This window comes from Hylaeus anthracinus, unplaced genomic scaffold (assembly GCF_026225885.1).
Source record: "Hylaeus anthracinus isolate JK02 unplaced genomic scaffold, UHH_iyHylAnth1.0_haploid 12002, whole genome shotgun sequence".
In the NCBI taxonomy this organism is placed as follows: Eukaryota; Metazoa; Arthropoda; class Insecta; order Hymenoptera; family Colletidae; genus Hylaeus; species Hylaeus anthracinus.
Window position 1 is genome coordinate 9,792,759 of NW_026534349.1, and position 24,092 is coordinate 9,816,850.

General features: G+C 43.0%; 2 protein-coding genes across 5 annotated transcripts in view; one reads left to right on the forward strand and one right to left on the reverse strand.

Moving 5' to 3' along the window:
• LOC128892112 (somatostatin receptor type 2-like) overlaps positions 1-22,100 on the forward strand; it is an 81,571-nt gene extending 59,471 nt beyond the window's left edge. The window contains exon 2 of the mRNA XM_054152235.1: positions 17,591-22,100. Within this exon, the coding sequence (XP_054008210.1) occupies positions 18,079-19,347 (1,269 nt within the window). The 5' untranslated portion in view covers positions 17,591-18,078 and the 3' untranslated portion in view covers positions 19,348-22,100. The remainder of the gene's footprint in view (positions 1-17,590) is intronic.
• The window catches only part of LOC128892137 (uncharacterized), a 258,224-nt gene that overhangs the window by 165,063 nt on the left and 69,069 nt on the right, over positions 1-24,092 (reverse strand). Inside the window, exon 3 of one of the 4 annotated variants that reach the window (XM_054152284.1) lies at positions 2,481-2,873. The exons of the other annotated variants lie outside the window; for them this stretch is intronic. Coding sequence (XP_054008259.1) covers positions 2,669-2,873 — 205 coding nt within the window. The 3' untranslated portion in view covers positions 2,481-2,668. Of the gene's footprint in view, positions 1-2,480; positions 2,874-24,092 lie in introns of those variants that run through there. 4 annotated transcript variants of the gene reach the window in all.

The following is a 24,092-nucleotide window of genomic DNA, read 5'->3' on the forward strand; positions in this document are numbered from 1 at the left end:
GCGCGTTTACGACGGCCTTAAAGCTGTCTCGCATAAATTCCTGCCTTTCGGGGAAAGCTCTCCACGGGTCGAACGTCGATGGGAAATTTCGGATCGATCGCGCTGAGGGAACAAATCAACGCCTCGAAGAAATTTCGAAGGAACGACGCCAGACGCCGACCGTAAAACTCCGCGACGCGATTCACCCTCGATGTCGTTTCGAGAAAAATGCCGTGGGTTAGCCGATGATAATGCGCGCTGAAGAATGAGATTATTGGCATTGTTTAAGCGGGAAACGACGAGTTATTAGTTTCCTGGGTCGACGTTAGTGGTTTGGTAACCGTTTCGAGGCTATTTGGAATATTAGACTTGCGGGGGAATGTTCTGTGACTCACACGATTAATCAACTATTTCGTATGCTCGAGAGATCACTTTCTTAGACATATTTATTGATGATGGTTAAAAAAGGCGTTTTAAAAAAACGGCTAGGAAAGCATTTGATCAAGTGTATCTTTGCAAATTGTGCCGAACAAAGTAGATATTATTAATAAATATATCCCTCAGGTATGTTACGATTCTTTGTTTTAATAATAAAGATATACATACACATAAAATACTTGATTAATTGGATGAGTTGCTATGTACGTCTGTAGCCAATTGATTGCGTGCTTGTCTGACATAGAAGGGTCTCTTTCTACTTGCACAACGCACAGTTTCAATGTATGGTCGGACCTATTTTCTCGAGGAACGTGTAGAAGTAGACACGAAATTCTTTTGTGGTATCCTCGCTCCTTTTACTATTCAAAGTTATACAATGTAATTTTAAATGTTTTCACTATCCCCATGTACCTGAAGTAAGATAAGAGTGTATCGATACACCGATATCATTTAAAAGATCCCAGTGGTTTCTGAAATATTAAGAAACAATTTTGTTCCAGAATTTCTGAAGAATTTCGCTATCCTCGACTGTTCCTGGGAAAACAGCTTGCGTCTCTTTATGCGAATCACCCCGTATGTTTATCGAAACGTGGACTTCTTTATTAAATTGCACGCCACCCTCTTCCCGTTTCTGCGACGCTCTCGCAAAATTCGCTGGATTCTCGAGGCTCTCCCTCGAATAGCTAAGCGAGTCACGACTCTGACTTTCATCAAACGAATTCAATTTTAATCATTTCTTTTGCGAACTCGTTGTTTCGCGTCGTTTATGAGCGATTATCGACTGTGATAACGGTCTTCGACAGCAGTGTACTGTAATTGCGCGTTTCGCAAATTTGAACAGTCGTTACGATTAACACGATTACCAACACCAAATAGAATTTCGGGCAGTGTCACGTGAAATTATCTGTTCAGCGACTACAATCTTCCACGCATGGTCTGGGAGAATGATCATGCAATCATATTAAATGCAAACAGATGTTTCTTCTAATGACTCTCTTTCGCACTGTGTTAATTATCATAATTTATAGCAACGCGTAATGACTGTGCGACTAAACTAGACCTGTTTTTGACTAAAGAGGGTTTCGTTTCACTCCTCGTTGATAGATTCATTTACTTATAAAACATTAATTTTCGTTTCTGTAGCGCGCAAAACTAGGTTTTTTACCCGTTGATTATTGAATCGGATAAATAAACGAATGAAAAGGAACGTCGAGGCAACACCTTTTTCATTCCCCTATTTCATCCAGGTGTTTCAGAAATCTTTTTATGAATCCATACCCCGGCAGATTTATGGACTCTAAAAAGTATTCAAGCTGTAAAGATCCTCCACGCGCAATCGTCAAACTTTTTCATACAGAGAGAGCTTCGAATACGCTCCGAAGATTACCTCGATACCTCGAACACTCGTTTACGGGCGCAATCGTAAAAGCTTGCCGGCCGTTTTAAGGGAGACGGCTCTGAACACTTCTCTTCTTTATTTTCGATTCCTCGAAAATTTCCAAAGAAAACGGATCGTCCCCCATGAAACACCCGTGACTTTGTCTTCTTCGTGTATTTTTTGCGATACCCGAGGTGGAGGTGATCATCGTGTTCTTACCTTATTATAAGAAAAGTTTCAAGCAGTCTTCTTAACTCGAACGAGTTAGAGCAGTTCTCCAACTTCCAGACCTCGTACACAGATGCCGTCTCGATAACGTAATAATTCCGTGTTGTGTTTTCAGCTCGGTTTAAAAGTTCCTCGCCGCGAAGGTGTCCCGCGGGAAGGATCCATTCCCAAAAACTGGCAGATTCTCGTGAAACTGCCTCCGCGAGCGACGATCTCCCTGAAAGATATCTTCCTCGTCTGTTTCGTTCTGTATTTCCGCGAGGCTCTTTACCTTGGATTTTTCACGCAAAAATTGAAACGGTCTCGAAGGTGGAAGCGTTACAGTGGAGCTATACCGTGGACCTTCCGAAAAGAATTGTAACATTTCTGGCCCTCGAGCCTGAAAGCCACCAACTCGGAAGATCGTTCCACTGGATCGCCAAGGATTCGAATCACGGGCTTGGTTTATTGGGTTTTGGGGAAGATGGATCACAGGAGTGCGCGATAAAACGAAAAGTCGAGGATGGAATAACGCAAGTGTTCGTATAACGCATTTCGAACATATACCTTTTCTTTTTTCAATGATTCTTTTAAGGTTGCATCAACGTCTAGGTTATTAGCGACCACATTTGGCAACGCGACTAGGTGGTTATGTAAATATCATCCTCATGCATGGACCAGTAAATTGTGTTTGTCCAATGCTTTCGCAAATTTATAGAACTCGCCCGTATCGGCTAGTACTATTATATATCTAAAGTCTTTGAGATATGTAGATTCCTTCCGTCTTTCTCCAATTCCTTGCATTCCTGAATTAAGGAACATTGCATGGTGAGAGTCCTGGTACATTGGTTGCATTTTGGTGGTTCCCATTCTGTAAATATCCCGTTCTTAAATATTTATGTGTCAGGTTGACGTGTCCGATCCTTAATCTTGATAATGTGGTTTGAAGTTTTCTTGCTGGAGGTAATGAAACAGTTTCTCCTGTTGATTTACGTATTCGATGTAGTTTCGTTGTAATTATGGTCTATTGTTGGTGAACACATACTTTGTTAGTGTAGTGTATGACCTAAAGAGTGTTCAGTCTCAGAATTGTTGAATTTTAAATCCTCCTCCAACTCGGTTGAAACGAATTACTTGAAGAATTCAGCAGTCCTAACGTTAAAAATTATCACTAAAAAACCATCAACTTCTTCGTAAATTGATGTTTCGTCCTTGGTTACTAATATATCGAGCCTCCATTTTATTTCGTTGTATCGTATCAATCTCCGTCTTCCGTCTTAATTCCAATTCATCGCGGATGACAATGATGATTATCCTCGGAAGTGTCAGATTTGGTACACCCTTGATTAAGTGTGTTCGTCCCCCAGGAAGTCCTGTAAACTTTGACTATCGGGGATGAAAGGCACGCGGAAATCCCGAAACTTGGCGACTTCTCCCACGAGCGTCTTACACCCAGAAAAAAAAAGGGAGACAAGTCGTTTCCGACACTCCGAGGGGTGGTCCGTTAACGGTCCAAGTTGAAGTCGTAAGCTGCTGGAAGCCTGCTCTTCGCGAGCCTCGCTGGGAAATTCGAAGAAGCCATTTAAAAACTTTCTACTCGAGGATGAAGCTCCTCTCGCCGTGGGTCAAGACCGAAATCGATCGAAGGACGTTGAATCGTATTTTGATGAAGAGAAAAGTTACCTAGCCATTTACATACGGGTGTATAAACTTATCTAGGACACTGTACGAGAGATTCTGATCGCAGACTGAGTATGCTACTGTAAATGAAGACTCGAGGGAGTCCATCTCTCTTAGCGAGTGTCTGACACCTTTTTCTATTATTTCCTTCGGGTTTTCAATTTTTTATTATATAAACAATATAAATTGATATAAATATTCTTAGGAGTTCGGTTAGCTTCTCTATTAGCTTCTCTATTATAGCATTGTTTATACAATAAAAAATTGAAAAGAAATGAATACAATTCCATGCAACATCTAAGTCACGAGTATTAGGATATTTAATCGAGAAGCTAACCGAACACGTAAAAATAGTTTTGTGAAGTAAAACTGTAGAAAGTAACTACAATGTCCTGCGAACATTAATATTAAAATTGTACAATATATATTCAAGCCAAAAAAGTAGTCATCGATTTTGTTAGTTTTGTCAGCGGTCTCCTCTGCGATGCAGTAAAAGATAATAATCGTTTTACCGCCCATGAGGCAACTTTGTGGCTCCTCAACAGCAGTTGGAGAAACGATGCAATAATACCAATCCAGTCGATGCAAGGCGTTTAAACCGGCACTACAACACGAGAAGCCCGCTTTCATGTTTGATAAACAACATCGAACGAGAGAGGAAGGAAACGCGCGGCTGAAAGAATTTAATCAAGGTACCCTGACAACCTCCAGGGCTTCCCACCAGTCCTTTGTGGGACTGGAAAATACGAAACGCTGCTGGAAAACGCACGAACGAATATGGCTGCTAGGCACGTTCGAGTTTGAATGTTCATCGATCCATTAATCATCGTTTCCGTAGACTGTTCCATCGATCGGGTTGCCCAAAGGGCTAACTCCGTACGTGCATTAGCGATCACGCAAACTTTCACGTTACATCGGCGTAACGTCGAAGCCGACGACGCCGAAGGATCGCTATTGAAATCGCGAAAAGGAATGGCGCGTATCCGCGAGGTAAACACGAAACGGAAGTATGTAAATTGTTCCGTAGAAGAGCGATCGATTTCGACCTTCTGGCGAAACTCCCTCGAACCGCGACAAAACGCGAGCATTCGTCGAATCTCGTTCCGAAAGTCTCGTGTTCTTGGTTGGTGTCGTTCTCGGTAAACTTCCGTGATATCATTTTCCCTCTTACAGAAATTAATTAACCTATTCACTGCCAGGCAAATTTAAAGCGTTTTGCCTTGGGCACCAAGATTTAAGAGAAATGTGTGATCTAGGTTATTATTTTGATAATAAAAAGTGATATTAAATTTGTTATTTTATAAAGAAAATTGATGATCTCCTTTTGCAATAATTCGTGACTGAAAAGTCTATAGACTTATCCCTCGAGTAACTGCAATCAAATTGAACTACGGGACATCTCGTAATTGCCAGTGAACCGGTTAAGTCGTCTCGCGGACTTCCTGTAATTCGAGGACCTCGAGGGCTGGCGCACGGTTGAATTTGAAGAAGTCAGAGGTGGAAGAGCAGCTTGAAACGCAAGGAGGGCGGAGAAGAGTGGTAAGCGGCGTAGGCCACCGATGTATCCCGGAAATTTGGTAAATTTCAAGGGCCGTGAAGTAATTTCTCGAGGACCCCGGATTATTCGACGAAATCCGATTGGCCCTAGCGATCCGCGAAAGGCCACGACTTTCGATTCAGGGATATCCGAGCGAGAAACGTTGCAAGTCTTCTTTCACCCTCGGTTTCTCTGGTTTTCGTTAAAGCTTCGCAGGAAGTGGTAGGTTGTTATTACAAACAACATCCGCCCGACAGGGGTCGTTAAATTTTATTCTCGCTCCGTTCTCCCTCTCGTACTTGGCCGAGTATCAGACGCGAAAACAATGTCCCTCTTTTGGAACAACGCCACGGAGCGGAGAACACTGAATTCTAATCGAGAATTCGACACGATTATCGAAGCACGGAGCACGCGATCGCAAAACGTTCCTTGCTATTCGAGACGTTCCGTGGAACTTGAATTCCTCGAACCTTTGATGATCTCGTTTCGCGATGATTCCTCCTAACGTCGCCGAAGAAACATTAAGTTGTATATTTTATATATAAAAAAAAAGCTGGATGGAAAAAAATAAGTTGCGTTCCGTAATAGTTTATGATTCTCCAATTACATTATAAAGGTTGCCTAACTCCATCGTCCTCTGTTTCGGGCTTTCGAGATATAACAAAATTTACGTTCCAATCTGCAAAATAATCACAGTGATGGTGTGCTATTGTTTCCATTTAGCTGATGTTATAGGTCTATACTTATTTTGTGGATCCACACTATTTTCAGAATTAATACTCTCGTCATTTGCCAACTGAAATGAAGTCGACACATTGAAAAATATTACCTGGTCGACGAACAAACTTTTCTCCAGACAAAAATAATGTTATTCAAATCCCGCAATTACGACACTCGAACTGTTTTGTAGACGTGTTATTCAATCCCTAGAATTACCAAGTAGAGTAAAATTATTTTTCTTAAACGTTCCAAATATATTCGGATGAAGCTGTTTCGCGATTTTTTCGGAAATACGTAGCCGTGCCATCGACAAGCCGGCGTCGACGTATCCACGAAGGTTGTTTTATTCGGTATCGGGGATGCGGTCAATTTACAACGTAATTCAACAGCCAATAGAGGGTGAACGCGGCTCTGTGTTCCGCGCGGAATCTCGGTCGAGGAATTCAATTTGTCCGGGGATATTATTAGAAAAAACTAATTTCCGCTGGGCCTGCTTACTCCACGACGACTGTCGCACGGCCAGGCGCCGTTACATTTTGCTCCCGTTGCGAGCATTCGATTTAACACGTCCATCCATCTTCCCGAGTTATCGATTCGACGCACACTACACTCCCAGCCTGCACGCAGACCGTCGAGCATTGAGGCATGTTAGGTCGGTCCACGCGAGTCGGCGTATTTTACGCGAAACCTCCAAGTTTCCTGAAGTGGGCTGCCCATGTGCCACTGATGGTCAAGTTTTATTCTATTACGTTAGTGAATATTTTAATGTCGTTTCTCCAGTGTTTCAACCACCCGGGTCAGTAACATCCATTTTAGTCTACTCTGTCATCAATCGATTGTAATCACAATAAAGAGGACGAAATATACTGCAAGACACACATATTAAAATGCTAAAGATGTTTAGAATAGAAACATTAGAACCTTATTATCAACAATTATGGATATTTGGAATATTCGCGTAATTTGTTTATATCAGTATAAACTTGTGAAGATGGTGGTGAAAATTGCTAATAACAAAAAGTTAGCCTTCGAAAAAAGTTATTGCAAATGTTACAATAATTTAACGCTGATTTAAAAAATTCAAAGCTGGTGATTTTTTATCATCATTTTCCACCCTCTAAATTTTGTCCGACTGACCATATTACCAAGACAAACGGTCTTGTGTCTTGTAGATGATATCTATCGCGTGGAGTATTGTCTCGCGAGCAAACCGGGAATAGAGCGAATGGTTTTAGGCGGTGTGCGGTCGAGGGAAAACCATTCTCTATTTATTCTTAATTTATTGCAGAAAACCTGAGGCTACACGATAAGAAATGTACGCCAACGTACCGTTGGTTGCTGGATAATTGGCGAGAGTCCCTCAAACTAGAGGGAACTGAGGGGATAGAGGATTACGCCTGCTCCGCCTAATCCTATCCAGGTTCCCTCTTTTTTTTTTCGAGCAGTCATAGTCTTATTCTGATGCCTGAATAGAGACCTGCCTCCGTCGTTCTTGCGAGCTTCCGGTGTTCGAGGGTTAACGCTAACAAGAGACACCTTCCAACGCCAACGTACCTTTGACTATCCCAAGGTACCTTACAATTTTTGCAGAGAGAGAGATACGCGTAGACGCGTGAGATTGAACCGATACAAAAACCTTTACGTGCCATCTATTCGCACCATTGCCCACACTGTTCGTAGATGTACATATAGTGATCAACACGATACGTACAGATCGAGTTCACAGTCTCAATCAGCGATAGCAGAAATAACTCACCGGTCTCGCAGGAAAGGTGAAGGTAACATCGAGAAGCTTTTTCTCTTGAAAATAGATGTGACATCACTCGATCTGTCATTTATATATCACGGCACAATGCTGAAACACGACTCGCGTCCTTTACGTGTAAGTGAAAGGAAAACTGTTCAAGGAAATCAGATCTCTAGAGTGAGATTTGCACGCAAACAAATGTAGTGTTGCGACGGCATTAAGATACCGCGCAATATTCCGAAGTTGCATCGTCGCGAAAGTGTGAAGATGTTGCGACGACGCGAACATGCTCCTACGAACGAGCGGAAACGAGTTCCCGTTCTTCCGGTTGCCAAGAGCCGGGAGATATTTAAAATGAAGGGTTCGGTCTGAGACTTGTTACTGAACAGACGTATTTAATATATCTCAAAGTTTTTAAAGTTACTGTTTTAAATAAATATTCAGAGTTACTGGTCATTTATAAAATAGTGTTGTGATAATGGTTTCTTCTCGTTGCACGACCACTCGGCGCAACAGTGGTAAATAGAGTGTAAAACAGAGAATAGAGTGTTACAAGTCCATCGTTGTTAATTGCATTCGCGTATTAATCCTCGACAGCTAATGTGATTTTAGATTCTATTGTACGACGAGAATTGGAACACCTCTTTTTCCTTCTATTCCGCTTAATAATGCTATGATAAAATCGCGCGAGACGAAAAAGATGCCGAGAATAGACCGAGTAGCGAGGCTAAAATTAATATTACCAAACGTCGAGGTTGAAGAGGTCAACACAGGGACGATATTTTGTCGGTACCTATATCGAGCTACGTAACAGAATGTGGAATGGGAAGGTTGGACTCGGGAATTCTCCCACAAATACCGCCTGTGTTTATCGCCACGGTGAATTTATCCTTCGAATTTATACGAAGCTTAATGCTAAACAAAAACCCAGTCGAGGTTGACTTTCGATCGCTAACTGGGGAAACAAATATTTACGAGACGACGGCTGAAACAATCTCGAATTTGAAAGACAGGCGCATTATTGAGTAATACCAAAATAATTTCTATTAAAATTGTTTAAATACAATGACTCTCTCATATAGTTTTATTTTTACTTTTCTTTTTTAATCCTCTGTGGGCTCGTATAACTTTCAGGTCACGTGCTGATACATCGACATTTTACCAAATAATTTTAGTTTTTCCACAAGATGGCGTATACGTCTTAATTATACGAGCCGTTCGTCGCATAAATCGATTAACTCCGTAAAACAAAAAGTTGAAAAGTGCGATGAAATGGCCTCTGAAATTATACGATCAAACTTACCTGCAAAGTTCGATCGTAATTATATGAAGGGCCTCGTTCGAGAACATCGAATGTAGTAGTACTATTTATTATTCAATGGCTAACAAAATTTTGTCTTTTAATGGCGTTAATATTTATTATTCGGAAAAGTTATTATAAATATTAAAATTTATGATTATACCAAGTGCTTTGACACTTAAATTGAAGATCTATCAAAAAGTGGAGTTAATCGATTTCGGCAGTGAGCGGCTCATATAATATCTCTAATGTCCAATAACAATATTGATAACGGTTGACACCAACGTCAATCTAAAATATCAAACTAAATATGCAAGTTGTCTACACAAAACAAAATTCGGGTCAACAGGATTCTCTATTCTCAATTTCCATCTGAAAACTTTTCATCACCCAATAAAAGTCGTATTTTTTCACAAACACAAAGACTTATTAATAATTACATTCTCCATGTAACTTTATATACCTGTCCAGAGAGAAATCGTTGAGTTATCTGCGCCAAAGTGCGTTCGTATTCCAAGTACCAGGATGTCTATTTACACTTTGGTACGACGCAAAAGTTGAAGCAAACCCAGCCACCCTCCGTCGTATCTGTTTCCCGACGGAACTTCGGGAAACGACTAAAAAGTACGAAAGTTGGCGGATTACGACACGAATTTCTAAATTGAATTCGAAATTGATGCTTTTGGTGGGCCGATTCACGGGCTGGCACCTATAAACAGATTGCCGCCGGTGATACGCGGAATCTCCGTAGTTACGCGAGAAACGAGGTTACAACTTCTGAAACGAAGTTCCGGTTTAAAACTCCGCGAGCCGGGCATTCCGTATCGGCCGCGAGCGTCCTTTTCCGATTTAGGAATTACCTTCGACGATCGTGAGCCTCGCGTTATCTACGAAGGCATGCTTTATGCTCACCTACTATTTCTAGAATTCCCGCTGAAATAGTTACTGGGACACTCTAAGCAAACTTGGTAGCCAACTGAAAGTTTAGAGGTAGATTAAAACGTCGATGGACGATTATAGAGATAAAACTAAGCTCCTCTGCATCGTTCGATAAATACAGATATTTCGAGGAAGTTACGTACGATATTTTCTCGTGTATAAATAGAGAAGTTTGGCCACTTCTTTATATAAGAAATGGGGAAAGTTTGGAGGACCTTTTATTTTTGACATTTTTTGGTAAAGTATATGTCTTTGAGGTAATTGATCAGAGAATCTTTTGTCACAGAAAATTCGATTGGGTTAGTAATATTAAAAAATTCTATGAGAGAAACGAATTGGGTGTTCTCGACTGTGGTAACTCACAACCCTTAACCTTTTGCTGTATTATGTCAAGTGAGACTCGACAGAATTCTACTGAAATCAAAAAATCTGGACTGCAAAGGGTTAACCCTTTCGAGTCTAATGGGACACATATGATGGATTATATCTGGTTGCTGTTGGTCAGATGATAATCGAGATTCACAAGAACACAGGTTAAAAAAGAATGAACGTCACTTGCGCTGGGACAAATCGTTCCTTCTTATCTGGCTACGGACTTCGATTTATAGCCAACCCTAGTTTAATACGATTCGTTTCTAAACGACAATCTAATAGAATATAAATAAAAAACAGCCAAGGATGTTTCTTTCTGCAACTTAAAATAACAAAATAAAATTCACGCGCTAGCGTGTCAAGTTTCTCCGTGCCCGAACAAGCGAGAAAAATTCATTTCTACTCTTCCACTTAGAAGCGCTCCTCTTCAATTTACTTCTCGGTCCTCATCCGAGGACCCAGTTCCGATTTCCATCGAGCAGATCGCAGGATTCCGGATCCAGAAACGAAGACGTTACCGTCCGTTACGAGAGCGTATCGCGCGGATATCCGGGATCGATATGCAAACGACAGCTTTTATTCCGTCCTTCAGCCACTCGAGTTTATCGCGACAGATTTACAATCAATCGGAAGTTTCACGACGACGGGGTAGGAACCTTTCTATCTAGCGGAGTCGCTCAAGGACTGCGCCGTAGTGCGCCGACAGCGAAGCAGCCTTATATTCGCTTGATCGAGTTTCTACTTTTAGTGCCGACTCGTTGCCGGTCCGGGAGGTAATTAATTTCTTCGGTCCCCTCTCTGTCCCTCCCCAGACGACGAGCGTTCTTTTTTCTCTTTTCACCTCGCGCCTCGTAACTCGCGTTATTTCCTTTGGCGGCCTCGCTTCCGTCCTTCGTTCGCCGGAGTTCCATTTTCTTTCACGCGCGACGATCGATGGAAACACGAAACGAAAAACAGGTACACCGACAGGTGTAAGAGGGTGGTTTCGTGGTTGTTGACGTAACACGTCGGCCGGGATGCAAATTTTTGCAGCTTCGAGGCGTCCCCGTTCCCCCAACGGCTCGGCTTTCTTATAATTTTGCTGGTCGCAGGTGTCGGGAACCGCTGACACCTTCATCTTTGCCCCTCGATGCTTCTTGCGCTGTTAGTCCTCGAGGTTTTCTTCTCCTCGACGACACGTGACTACCGGATTTGTTTCCTCGCTCCTTTTTCGCCGCGTTCTTGCACGTGGACGCCCGTCGAGGTGGTGGAAAGAAGGTGGCAAAGAAAAATGTAGGAATTTTTAAGCTGACGGGAGCTCGGTTCTTATTTAAAGAAAATAAACTAAGAAAGTAGGAAATTGTCTATACGATATTGTCATAAATCAGAAATAAGAAATCGATATTCGGAAAACAATTGATCTCCCATCGTTTGATGGCACGACAACCATTGGACACGAGGAATAATAAGCATAAACTATTCGCTAACAGGTTGTATCAGAAATTGCTGAATAAAATAGTTTTTGCCTTCTTTTTGAATAATTGAGAGTTTAATATTACCAGCATCCTAATAATGTATTATATTCGAACAACCTTGAAAGCTAAGGGTCCTTAAAGACTCTGATATTGAAAGTTCAAGGGAGCCTACCTCGAAAGCTGGCAATACGAAGTAACTCTGGTCTCGGAACTTCAGAATTCAGGGAAGCTCAGATTTCGAAAGATTAAAATCGGAAAAGCTCCGACATCGAAGGCACGAGACCCGAGTGGCTTTCCGACTTTGTAAAATCAAACGACGACTTTAGTTGTACTTGTCTCATTAACGTTACAGATCGTCAATCATCCTGCTATTCTTAAGTTTCATATACAGGGTGAAGCATTATCACTCTGTAACAGTTTGGCTCAAAAAATTTTGAAAATTTTGAGATTCGAATACTTTTACGTTACTACTCGAAGCAAAAAGTTTAAAGCTGCCGAAGCAGCAAAGAAAATATTACATTCGGTAGTTTTAAACCTCTTACTTCCACTAGTGACGTAAAAGTACTCGAATCTCAAAATTTTCCATCATTTTACTAAAACAAAAGAAATTAAACGATCAATAAATTAACGAAGCTAGTAATTAAATATGAAAGAGGTTCACAAAAGTTACAAAATGATATACAACACTTGCATATAGAGTAATTTTAATGGCTTCAAGAAATTACACAAACTGGAACAACGTAAAAAACGCACAAACTTTTGATTCACCCTAATAAATTTAAGAAAGTTCTCGAGTTGGCCAAGAACGCGAGGTTCTAAAATCTCGGATGAGCGAGGAAGGAGTGACTCTCGAATTCCCGAATCCCGATAAACAAAAACCCGTGTGAAACGCGATCGCGAAGTAGGGCTCGAACAACAAAGGAACTTAGCGATCCAATTGTCGAGGAAACTGATGGTTACGTTTGCGGAACCGTCTTTGAGAAGCACTTCGTACTTTCCTGCTTGCGTTGCGTTTTCCGATGCACGGAATACCAGCTCACTTCAAAGGGTAACTGCTGGCTGGACGATTCGCAATCTCGAACCGCAATAAGCGGCGACGGTTGCAGTAGTAGCGGGCATTCATAAGTCAGACTCACGTGTAGTATCCTGTTAAATTTATCGGGACGACGTGTATGTGAATGCGCGCGACATAAACGTAAACGTGTGATTTCGAGGACACGCGTGTATGTGCGCGCGCGTGCACGTAGCTGGGATATTGTAAAGGGAGCGGAATTTATTAGCAAAGCTGCACTTAATCGTCCGTTTTCGTCCCTTTGCTGCGCGGAACACGTATTAAATTAATGTCACCGCGAATTGTAAACTGACGACCGCTTTCGGGAACGAGTTTATTACACGAGAAACTTTAAATGGGTATACTGTAACGTTTCTTTGTCCCTACGCCTCGTGGGGAGCGTACTGTAAACAAAACAGGGACGGTAATATCGCTCTGTAACTTTCATCGCGAGTGTCAAACACATGTAAAACCTGCTCCGAGAGAAGGTACATTTGGAATACACGATTCAACTGGTTCCAGTCTGTTGCACATTGTAATTTACTTGGTTTTACGATGAATTTTCGATGGGAAATAATTAATTTTCCACAATCGATTCGTCCATTAGCAACACGTCCAAAACGTTATTCTTGGGTATTGTCAACAACTATTATTATCGTGATCATTAAAATTCACATACACGTTGAAAATTTTAGTTGAAATTATATTTCTCGAGCTCGGATTACTTTCAGCGCCCAAAGAAAGCGATTCAGGGCAGCGGTCGAGGACACTTAATATTTTTGCAACCGCGGCACTCGGTTGCGCTTCGTTTACACAAAATTACAGATCTCGCGCCATCCACCTTTTCATTCCAACCAGGAATCCGGAAGGAGAATAATTTAGAGATACCGAGTGCATTGCAACACGCATTCAAATGTTTCGCCGTTAATTTAAACATCCCATTTTGGTCGGCATTCGTTGTCGAGAGTTACCCGCTATATATCTTAATTCACTGTTTTCAGTCAACCGTGTATTCGAAGAGGCTCCCATAGTCTCTCTCATAAAGGAACTACTGCGTTAATGTGAAAACCATGTACGCGTAATGGTAGTCTCGTAGGCGTGGATACTTTCTAAGCGACGGAGAAGAGCGTAGAACCGGGCTCGTTAATAACACGGAGATTCACTGTTAGTAGAACTCGGCTCTAACTCAGCTCAAACTCTGGATTTAATACGGCAATGCCACGTGTTGCTATCGCGCCCTGGATTTCAGCCAAACACCGCCCGCGGTAACTCACGATCTTACAGGGAAATCTCCTAATAATGTCTTGTCGATAACTAGAGGTGTCGATCTCATATATTCCAGCCAGAGGAAACGCGATAATTCATAACCAAATTTCGTAAGGTACACCTCCATCAAATTGATATTACCTCCTAGCACGACGAGCGTTCGGGTAGATAATTTACCCGGTGACGGAGAATATCGTCGTAGGTGGATCGTGTTTCGATGCTTCCTATTCATAACACTTCATTAAAAAATGGAATAGATTCTCGGAGATTTTATAACGAGCCATCCTGGAACCATAAAATAAATTGAATTCGTATAAAGATTCTAAATTTTTGCTGCGACATCTGCGTGTTCTTCCTTGAAGAAGTTATTTATCTCGTTCTCAAATTCCTAACAAATATCGACAGCTGAATTAGATGAAATCATCGAGGTAAAAAAAGAAGCGTAGAAAAGTCCATCGCTCAAACGTTACGACGATCACTCCACGGGTAATTATCAGGCACGGAGACGGATACCTCCGTAATGGCGATCGATGGACGCTCATTATCCTGCAAAGCTCCGCGAGTTTTCTCACGCGAAGACCGTTCGTTTGGTCGTTGATGGCTCGTTCCTCCATCGCGACGAAAGCTAACGAGTCATGTCCACGAACACTTTAGACGCGAATCGATAAATCTTCCAATTGTCGCGTTAGCTTGATTCATCGTTCAAGCGTGGAAAGCAACAGATGGATCGATCGAAAATTTCCTGAGCATCGAACCCGTTCGCATCTCCGATCATGCGCGGTGCGCGTTAGCTTGCTCGCTGGGATTTCGCTAATTTTTTTCGTGCAAGGATACGTTTAACGATGATAATCTTGGCCGTCGAATACCGATAATGACTCGCGTTTAATAAAAACGAAACGAGGTAGACCCCAGCCCCCCTTTTTTCTAATAACACGAGCTTTCTAGTAATAACCTCCAGGAAATGAAACGATACCCACGACATTTATGTAACCGTGGCAAGTTCGAGGATAGAGTTTCCAGGCGTGGGAAAATAAAACGTGGCAAATAAAAAGAATATCGTCGCTACGTGGAGTTACTTTAAACGAGTTCTAAGATAGAAAAACGCGGTTGCATTCAAGATTTAAAGGGTAAAAACAACCCAATAACAGCCTCCTCTCTAAAGGAACGTGACTTTGGTCGGAGGACGTCGATAAACGATTTTATAGATACGATTTAAAACCGATTCCACAATCAAATAACCGGGAAGCGGATGAAACGAAAAGTTACGATCGCTGGGAGATTGTTTAATACTCTCGTTATTCCGTGCACACGGAAATTGGAAATTCTTTCCGCGGAGAAAAAAAGACTCAAAATCGAGAAACTAATTTCAAATTTCTACTCTGCCGTTCATTAACACGTTGATCACCACGTCACCGATGTATGTAGAACTGACAATGCTTTTCACTGAACAACTAAAAATATTAATTCTGAAAGTTAAGTGCCAAAGAAAATGAGCTTGAATGAAATCCTTGAATTTCGATGAAGTGTTTATTTATGTAGTTTTGATAGGGTGTAAACAAAATTTAATCACAGTAGAAATTTTAAAGAATGTTAGTGTGGCAGTCAACTTGTTAACAGGGGATTTGATACTAAAATCCACGATCGGTTTTATAATGCTGAAAAGTAAATAAAAAGTAGCCAAGTGTGAATTTCTACTCACATGGGGTTTAGGTTCAAGAGTTCAAGAATTTACGAATAGTAAACGACCTATTGGAACGAAGTGACCGTCACGTGAACATTCTCCAGTACGTTGGCTGAAGAGGTCAGGATATCGAGAAACAACTTCGAACTTCTTTGTCGCGTGAAAATTGGTTGACACGATCACCTGTTACGATTCCGGAACTCAATTTAGGATACACCGTGTTCCCTGCAGAGGTGTACCGAGTACTGTATTCCGAGCAACGTGTTTACCAGCGGGACACACGTAGTTCCTTCTGTTCTATGGGGAACCGTTTGCGTTCTTTCCGGCGCATCCTGTAAACGTTCGGTACGTGTTCGCTGCAGGGACCATCCTTGCAGTTTTACGTCGGCGCCGCGGGACCGAGTTCCCCAGTTTCTCAACGCGAAAACTGTCCAATGCCTTACGCCTGTGGCTCGTGCGCCGTGTTGCAACGGGAAGCTTGCGGTTTGCCGGAAACGATGCAGCTTTCGACACGCCCCGATGGATTTCACGGGTCAACAGGAATCAACCGTGACGGCTACGCCCTTCCATCTCTGCGTATCCCTTCGGTCGCTACGTTACACCCACGAGTTGTCAACAAGATTTTCGGTTTCACGATGTGATCGCGTTTGTTTCCCTAGGTATCGAGTTTTCTCTCCAAAGATCACCGAAAGGAAGCTTCGGATGCGATTAGGGGTAGAAAGTTTCATTTTTCGATAACGAGTAGCCTGTAGATGTTCGTGCACGTAAAATATACTAATTGAACATTCCAAGTCAAAGTCAAAGTCAAGTCCAAGTCAAATGATAGGATTGATATTTTCAAATAAATGTTTGATTGTAAATATATACACGCGCAAAGTTTATTCACGTACATATTTATAATGAAAAATTTGTTTGGAAGCATCGCACCTGTCATTTAATTTAGACAAATTTCTTCAATGCACATACAGGGTACTTATGGGACTGACTGTATATAATACATCATAGGATACATTGAATGTATTAAAAAACAAAATTCTAAAGCCCCTTTTGTTGGTGCAACTTTGCATCTCGAAAAAAAATAAAAAAATCACTTAGTCTACATGTTCATTGCTAGAGAAATACGTAGGGTATTTTCGATACATTAATTGTGAATAAAAAATTGATTTTTTTAAAGATTTACAGTGGTGTTACCTCTTAAGGGGCCAGCTATGTTCGTGTGGAACGAATCAGCGACATTGCTTATGTATACAAACTTCTTTTCTCGCATGATATCGACGTCAACGCGAGACAGTATACACGTTGCGATTCATCGCTACTGTAATAGAAATATGTAAAGTACACGTACCTTTATCTAAAATATGCAAAACGTATACGGTATGCAAAGTAATATCTGCATATCGAAATATGCATCCTCGGTGTAATGATAAGTAACACAAGAGAATAGAAAACTTTGTAAACCGGGAAGTTCTAGCTTGAGGTACTCGAAGCTGGTCGTATAACCGGCCCTATTAGAATCTTGGCTTCGGCTGGACCGCGAAAATTACCATTTCCGGGTTTCAAGGGCCCATAATCTCGAGATTCCGCGGCAAGCCAATCGAGAACGCTATTCGAGCACCCTAGATCGAAGATTTACAGCGTGGAACTAGGCTAACGTCAGCGTTTAATGAATGCCAGCCGTTCGACTGATATAATCTTCGCAGCTGTCGAGTATAATAGCCCTCGATGCCCCGTAAAAAGTTCGTTTGTAACAAGCGAGTCTCTTTGAAAGCTCGGTCGTCTTCGAATCGACTATCGGATGTTCCGATTGCAAGCTCTGAAAGCCGCCTTTTCCTTTGTTTCAGGCATCTCCGACGACGGCGGAGCTGGCGAGAAAAGAAGCGAGAATTTCGCGCTGGTAACCCACGCTTTTCGGATTATCACAGTCGCGAAGGCACGAAGGCATCGTTTGATGTCCGACGGAATGACGAACCCACCCCCCGTAAGCTCGTCGACGACTCAGAGATCTTCCGGTTCCCTGCTACTTTTCGCTGGAACGCGAGGAACGCGCGTTTAACCGGCGCGATCGAAGCACCGTATCTCGATCTGACGATCCGGCCTGAAGAAAATTTGGAGAAGAAGGAAGCGTTACGGACGAGGAAGAAATTAGAAGATCGCGGCAATCCTTCTTCGTTGAGTGATTGAGACTCGGATTTCAGGGATCGTCCGTGAGGATCAACGGCTCGAGACACTCCCGAGCGTCGGGCGATCAAAGCCGCGAGAAAAAGAAGATTTACGACACCCGGTTCGAACGCTCCTTCCGTTTTACGACAGCGCGTACCACTCGGTCAAGATGAACGTCTCGATAATGAGCACCACGAGCGTCATCGATTACGCGCGCAAGGCGAGTCCCGACGACTCGATTATCCAGAACTGCGAGGCTGACCTGCCGATCATCGCGCTGGTCAATCAGATCCTCTACTCCATCGTCTGCGTGGTAGGCCTCCTAGGGAACACTTTGGTGATCTATGTGGTGCGGCGGTTCTCCAATATGCAAACGGTCACCAACACGTACATCGTGAATCTGGCAATCGCCGACGAGTGCTTCCTGATCGGCATACCGTTTCTAGTCACTACGATGAGCCTGCGCAGTTGGATCTTCGGCAAGATCATGTGCAAAGCCTACATGACCACGACGAGCATCAATCAATTCACAAGCAGCATCTTTCTGTTCATCATGAGCGCGGATCGCTACATAGCCGTTTGCCATCCGATATCTTCCTCGAAACTGCGCACCCCGTTTATCTCGAAGATAGTCTCGCTGACCGCCTGGGTCACCAGCGTCCTCTTCATGATCCCGATATTCCTGTACGCTAACGCGATGGAGACCGACCAAGGCATCTGCAACTGCAACATCTATTGGCCCACCGATCGCGGCGGGCACACCACTTTCACCCTTTACACCTTCATTCTAGGCTTCGCTATTCCGCTGGTCCTCATTCTGATCTTCTACTTCCTGGTGATCAGGAAGCTGCAGACGGTCGGCCCGAAGAACAAGTCCAAGGAGAAGAAACGCACTCATCGCAAGGTGACCAAACTGGTCCTCACGGTGATCACCGTGTACGTTCTTTGTTGGCTGCCCTATTGGCTGACCCAGGTAGCTCTCATCTACACGCCGCCGAAGCAATGCCAAAGCAAGATCACCATCACCAGCTTCCTGCTGGCAGGGTTCCTCAGCTACAGCAACAGCGCCATGAACCCCATTCTCTACGCGTTCCTCAGCGACAACTTCAAGAAGAGCTTCTTGAAAGCGTGCACCTGCGCCGCCGGAAAGGACGTGAACGCGACGCTGCACATCGAGAACAGCGTGTTCCCGCGGAGGAACAAGGCGAACGCCGAAAAACTTCAGTCGAATCGACTGGTCCCCTGCGGACAGTCCAGGCTGGAACTGGAAGACGAGGACGCGGAAAGAGGTCTGCTGATCAGTAAGACGTCCACGACGACAGTGACCATGACGTCACGGTCGAACATCACCATAGGCAACGACGCGAAAGATTCCGCGCAGAGGGACAGGGACTCGTTGAAGAACGGAGCGCAGCTGACACTGCTCACGCAGGTGTAAACGCACCGAGAATACCTGACGATCCAGTGGGCTGAGGGGTGGCCTCTCGGTTCCTCTTGGATTGCGAGATAATCTGCCTTTCTCTTCGTCACCATCGAGCTCGGGATTCACCGAGACCAGACGAAGGAGGAACGACATCTCTTAAAGGAGGGCGTCGCCGTAAAAACTAGCTACCAGTAGTTATCGAGACAAAATTTTGAAACTTTGTACTTTTACGTAGCTTTGAACGCAGAATTCAATGATCTAAACAAAAAAAATGTTTGAACAATTTTTTTGAATTTTTCGATACTACTTTTTCTTCAAATAAATTTTATTCAAAGATGCAAAAAGATTGTTTGAACATTTTTTTGTTTAAACCATAGCAATTCTGCGTTCGAAACTACGTAAAAGTAGAAAGTTTCGAAATTTTGCCTCAATAACTACTGGTAGCTAGTTTTTGTGGCGGCGCCATACCTTAAAGCGATTATTCACCATCCTAAAGGGAAATTTGTGACTAGCGGAGCATGGGGATCCCTGGAAGATCGTTCGAGGGCTACTCGATAATCATGTCCATCGAATTTTTCAACGAATGTCAACGTGTTCCGATCGATCTCCTCTTGCATCGATCTCACATGCCCTCTGGACTATGCCGGCCGCGAACGCGACGATTCCTTCGCGAAAACACGCGTCTTATCCCGCGAAAACTATTCAGAAACACCGAATTACTCTTTATAGAAATGCGCGAATTGAAATCGGAGTGCTCTCTGACTCGCGGCAACCGCGGCACACGCTTCGCCATTACTCTTTGCCGTGAATGGCTCGAGAGCGGAAGCCTCTTCGCTTACCTAACCCTGGATAACAGCCGAGGTAATTGATGACGTTTCAGTGTTGACGAGTGCACCTTGGCGAACGGGACTGGTTTAGAGCAGGTTAAGACGGATGGATTCTAAGGATGCGCACCAATCCAGTGGCTCTGCTTCGTAATCTGCGACGAGTCTTATTTTCTTACGATTCTCGACTCAGAAAAGAAATCTGAACGAACGAAACTAAGTTTTATGTATAGGATGTCCCACTCGAAAGGTGTTATTCATGCGTGCTCTTTACCTTGAATCTACGACGAAGGAATTCTTCTATTTGATGTCATTTTGTCAGGTTTCCGGGGACATGGGTATACTTTTCCCGTTGCGTGTTGTAATATTCAGCAATTACGGTAGTGCAAACCTAACGCGACCTAGAACACTAGAATCGATGTCGCGGTGGATGTTCCACACACTGTTCCTCGGGAACGACCGTCCTTGCGTACCTATACACGAGATCGATCCTGTCGAAAACTGTGAAAAGGATGGGATCGATGACTTCGAAATGGCTTCGAGTGGGGCGCCGTGTACATCGATAGCGATTAGAATCGACGTCTGAAACGTGACAGCGGTCGTATCCAAGTGAATCGATTGCTATTTAACCGTTTTAGTGCCAGGGATTTTTAAAAATCCGCGTCTGATTGTGCCATGCTGTGCGATTCGTTCATTTATCTGCGAATAATGCCGATCGACGCGATTGCGTCGATAAAAACTGCTTATTTATGCAGGTGCTTTACGATTATTTGCAACAAAAAAAAATAGTAATTACGAGAGGAAGCTCTGAAATGATTCTCGACGAGGTACATTCGGAACCGAGCGCGATGCGAATTAACGATCGTGACCAAACACAGAACGCGAACAACGCGATCGCTCTGCGAGGCGCTAAAACGGTTTGAAGAAGAAAAAAGAACGTGGAACCAGCCGAAAGGAAGTGGTTTACCGTGCCAAAGACAAACCGTCGCCGTTTCGGGAATTAACGTTTTGTTCTCCTTAGGAGTGGACTAAAATTTTTAATTTGTACTTTCGCGCGAGTCCACCTGTTGGATGGTAGTACAAATTTCGCGTAGAAGGGGGTATCGATGCCGTTTTACGTCTTCGAGAACGAGACAGATCAATCCGCTTCGAGGAGGAGACTCCCCCGGGACCGACGTCTCGAGTTCCTGTCTTATTTCCTTGCTTCCTCGATACCCTCTTCCATTATTTCGAATCGCGGCGAGGACTCGTTTATTCGACGGGTTCAGACGAGAATGTCGCTTCGCGGCTGATCGTTGACTCGTTGCAGTCAGATTTGGAGACTCGGTAGAGCAGTAACGAAATTGGACTGTAAAAAGTTGACTTTCATTCGCGATTCTCTCTGATTTTAAATGTTGGTCGCCTTGCAGATGATTGTTAATTTGTTGCAGTTGCATACGCAAGTTCCTTTAGATCGATGGAACGATGAAACGAAGCATCGATCATGGGTCACGTGAGCGTGAACCAACAACGAAATGCGACTGCAAAAGATTGATTTTCGCTCTATCTTAGATGTAGAAGTTTCATCGATAATCTCGTTCAGAGACTCGTTCATATACGCACACGACGAACCAACGGACTGCATCGAAGGGAAATTCTAATATCACGATCGAGAACCGCGAAGTACTTAGTCTTTATTCGTTACATTTAAGAAACATGGTTCTTGTTTGACTCGGTCGTAGCTCGGGACGCGAACGAGCGTGGCAAGTGCCGCGAGGTTCGATTACAAACGAATTAGAATTCGATAAGGATTCAACGAAGTCGAGCTACCGATGAATCGATGCTGCATGATCGTCAATTGTCGTATTAAAGAAGCAAACGTGGAAATCGTCAACTGTACCAATTTTCTGTATCTGCTAAGTGATTGTAAGATAAAATAAAGTAAGGAGAATTGAATGTGTACAATCGTGTGATCGAAACCGACTGCTCTCGCGAGCGATACTCCTTTGACAACCACAGATTCGAATCGTGAATTGAGCCATTCGTTGCACAAATCAATTAAAACTCCGTAACACAAAAAGTTGAGAAATGCGATCAAAATGGCCTCTGAAATAAATTATTTATTCCTCAATAGCCAAAAAAATTTTGCCGTTTAATGGTATTAATCTTTATAATTCAGGATGTTACAAATATAAAGTTTTAAATTATAAAGTTATAAATATAAAAAGTTATGACTATACCAAGTGCTTCGACAATTAAATTTAAAATTTTTCAAAAAGTGGAGTCAATCGATTTGTGCAGTGAACAACTGAATTCTTCGTTGGCCTTCGATAAATCCGAAATCCGTGAATCGCGAAGCACAGTAGCGCTGATTGCTCGACGGCGTTCGCCTTCCAATCGGCTTCTTAGCTTCGACGAGCGTTGCAGCGTATTCTCTAGAATAGAATTTCGCTGCTCCCGATGAATTCGAAAGTCGAATGCAAGATGACCGTAAAAGGCGACGCCCGAATTACTCATTTCAATAGGAATACGTAGTCGAACGTTAAACCAAACATCGCGCTCTATTCGAAGTCCCCGGTGAACGATAAATTCCCAAGAAAAGAATGGCGAACTACGCGTCTCTCGAACTGTTACCCTGCTTTCTCGAAATTTTACAAAGTCGGGACGATTGCCGTTGAATGCTTCGAGTTCTAAGGATCGAGGCGCGATTCACGGTACAAGCGAAACGGAGGAAACGCGTCGAGCAGAAATGGGAGGCTTGGCTTTCGATAAGCTCGCGCTTTGGACTGACGCGTTGAGGAAAATTGTTCCATTTCAGGAGATTGATCATTTTCTGTTGTTGTGACGAGTGGAGTGTGGAATGTTTAGGTTTTAGGGGTTATTTTGATAGAGATATAAAAAGATATCTTATGTTCGACAATTTTTGGTAACGTTGTCTTACAGTTTTGTATTTTCCAAGAATGATCGTTTCAATTTCCCAGCGGCTGGTCAAAACAGAGCTACCAACTTCACTCACTCCGTATCGGAAAAGTAATTCGCGAAGCGGTAATATGGAACGGGCGATCCGTCTGGAGCTGCTCTTTTTTATTGCCGGGTCTCACGTCGAAGGAAACTCTCGCCGAAGGCTATGTACACGTGCTCGGGACGAGGTCGGTCGTAAAATGAGCTTCGCTATGCCGAACCGTGTCACGTGCGAGTGCAGTTTGTTTTGGATCGCTAATTTCAGTCCACACACGTGCTTGCGCGAACCGCAAACGGGCGCAAGCCCCGACTGTTACGTGGCTCGTTCGTAATTCCCGCACAAGTGCGTTCGGAAAACCGATGTATATCGTTGTAAAAGTACTCTCATAAACTTGCAATAGACGTAGAACTGCTACTATGGTCTGCGAAGTTGGCACGGATGATTTCGTGAAAAGAGACTCTTTTTGACAAGGTTTAACATTACACCTACCACGACTCTCAAACATTTGTATACAGTTCTTATAAGCTATATATTAATTATATACAATTGTTTCATTTATTATTCAATTTAATTCCAATTTAATTTAAAATATTTTTGCATTTTATTGAAAAAAGTGTCTCTAAGACTAGTCATTTGTCCCATTACAATTGGATTGGACTTTCTGAAAGCTTATTTAACGAAGCACATTTAGCTTTTGCCAACAGGGTCAAAAGTTCCTTAGGAGGAAAACCTTAGACAAACCCTAATCATCGAAACGCTGACTCGTTCATGCAAGCCAGGAACGCTGTTAAAGTAGTTTCCGAAAGAGTTCGAACCCTGCAATCGATTCTTATCGCCCGTGGGATTGGAACTAATTCTTTTCCGAAACTATCGACAGCGTTATCTCGTCTCTATTTGACAATTTAAGCCCGTGTCTGCGTTAGCGTCACCGATAACTGGAACGCGCGAACCACTCGCGATCAGGAATGAATTAGATATCCGCGATACCACGCGGC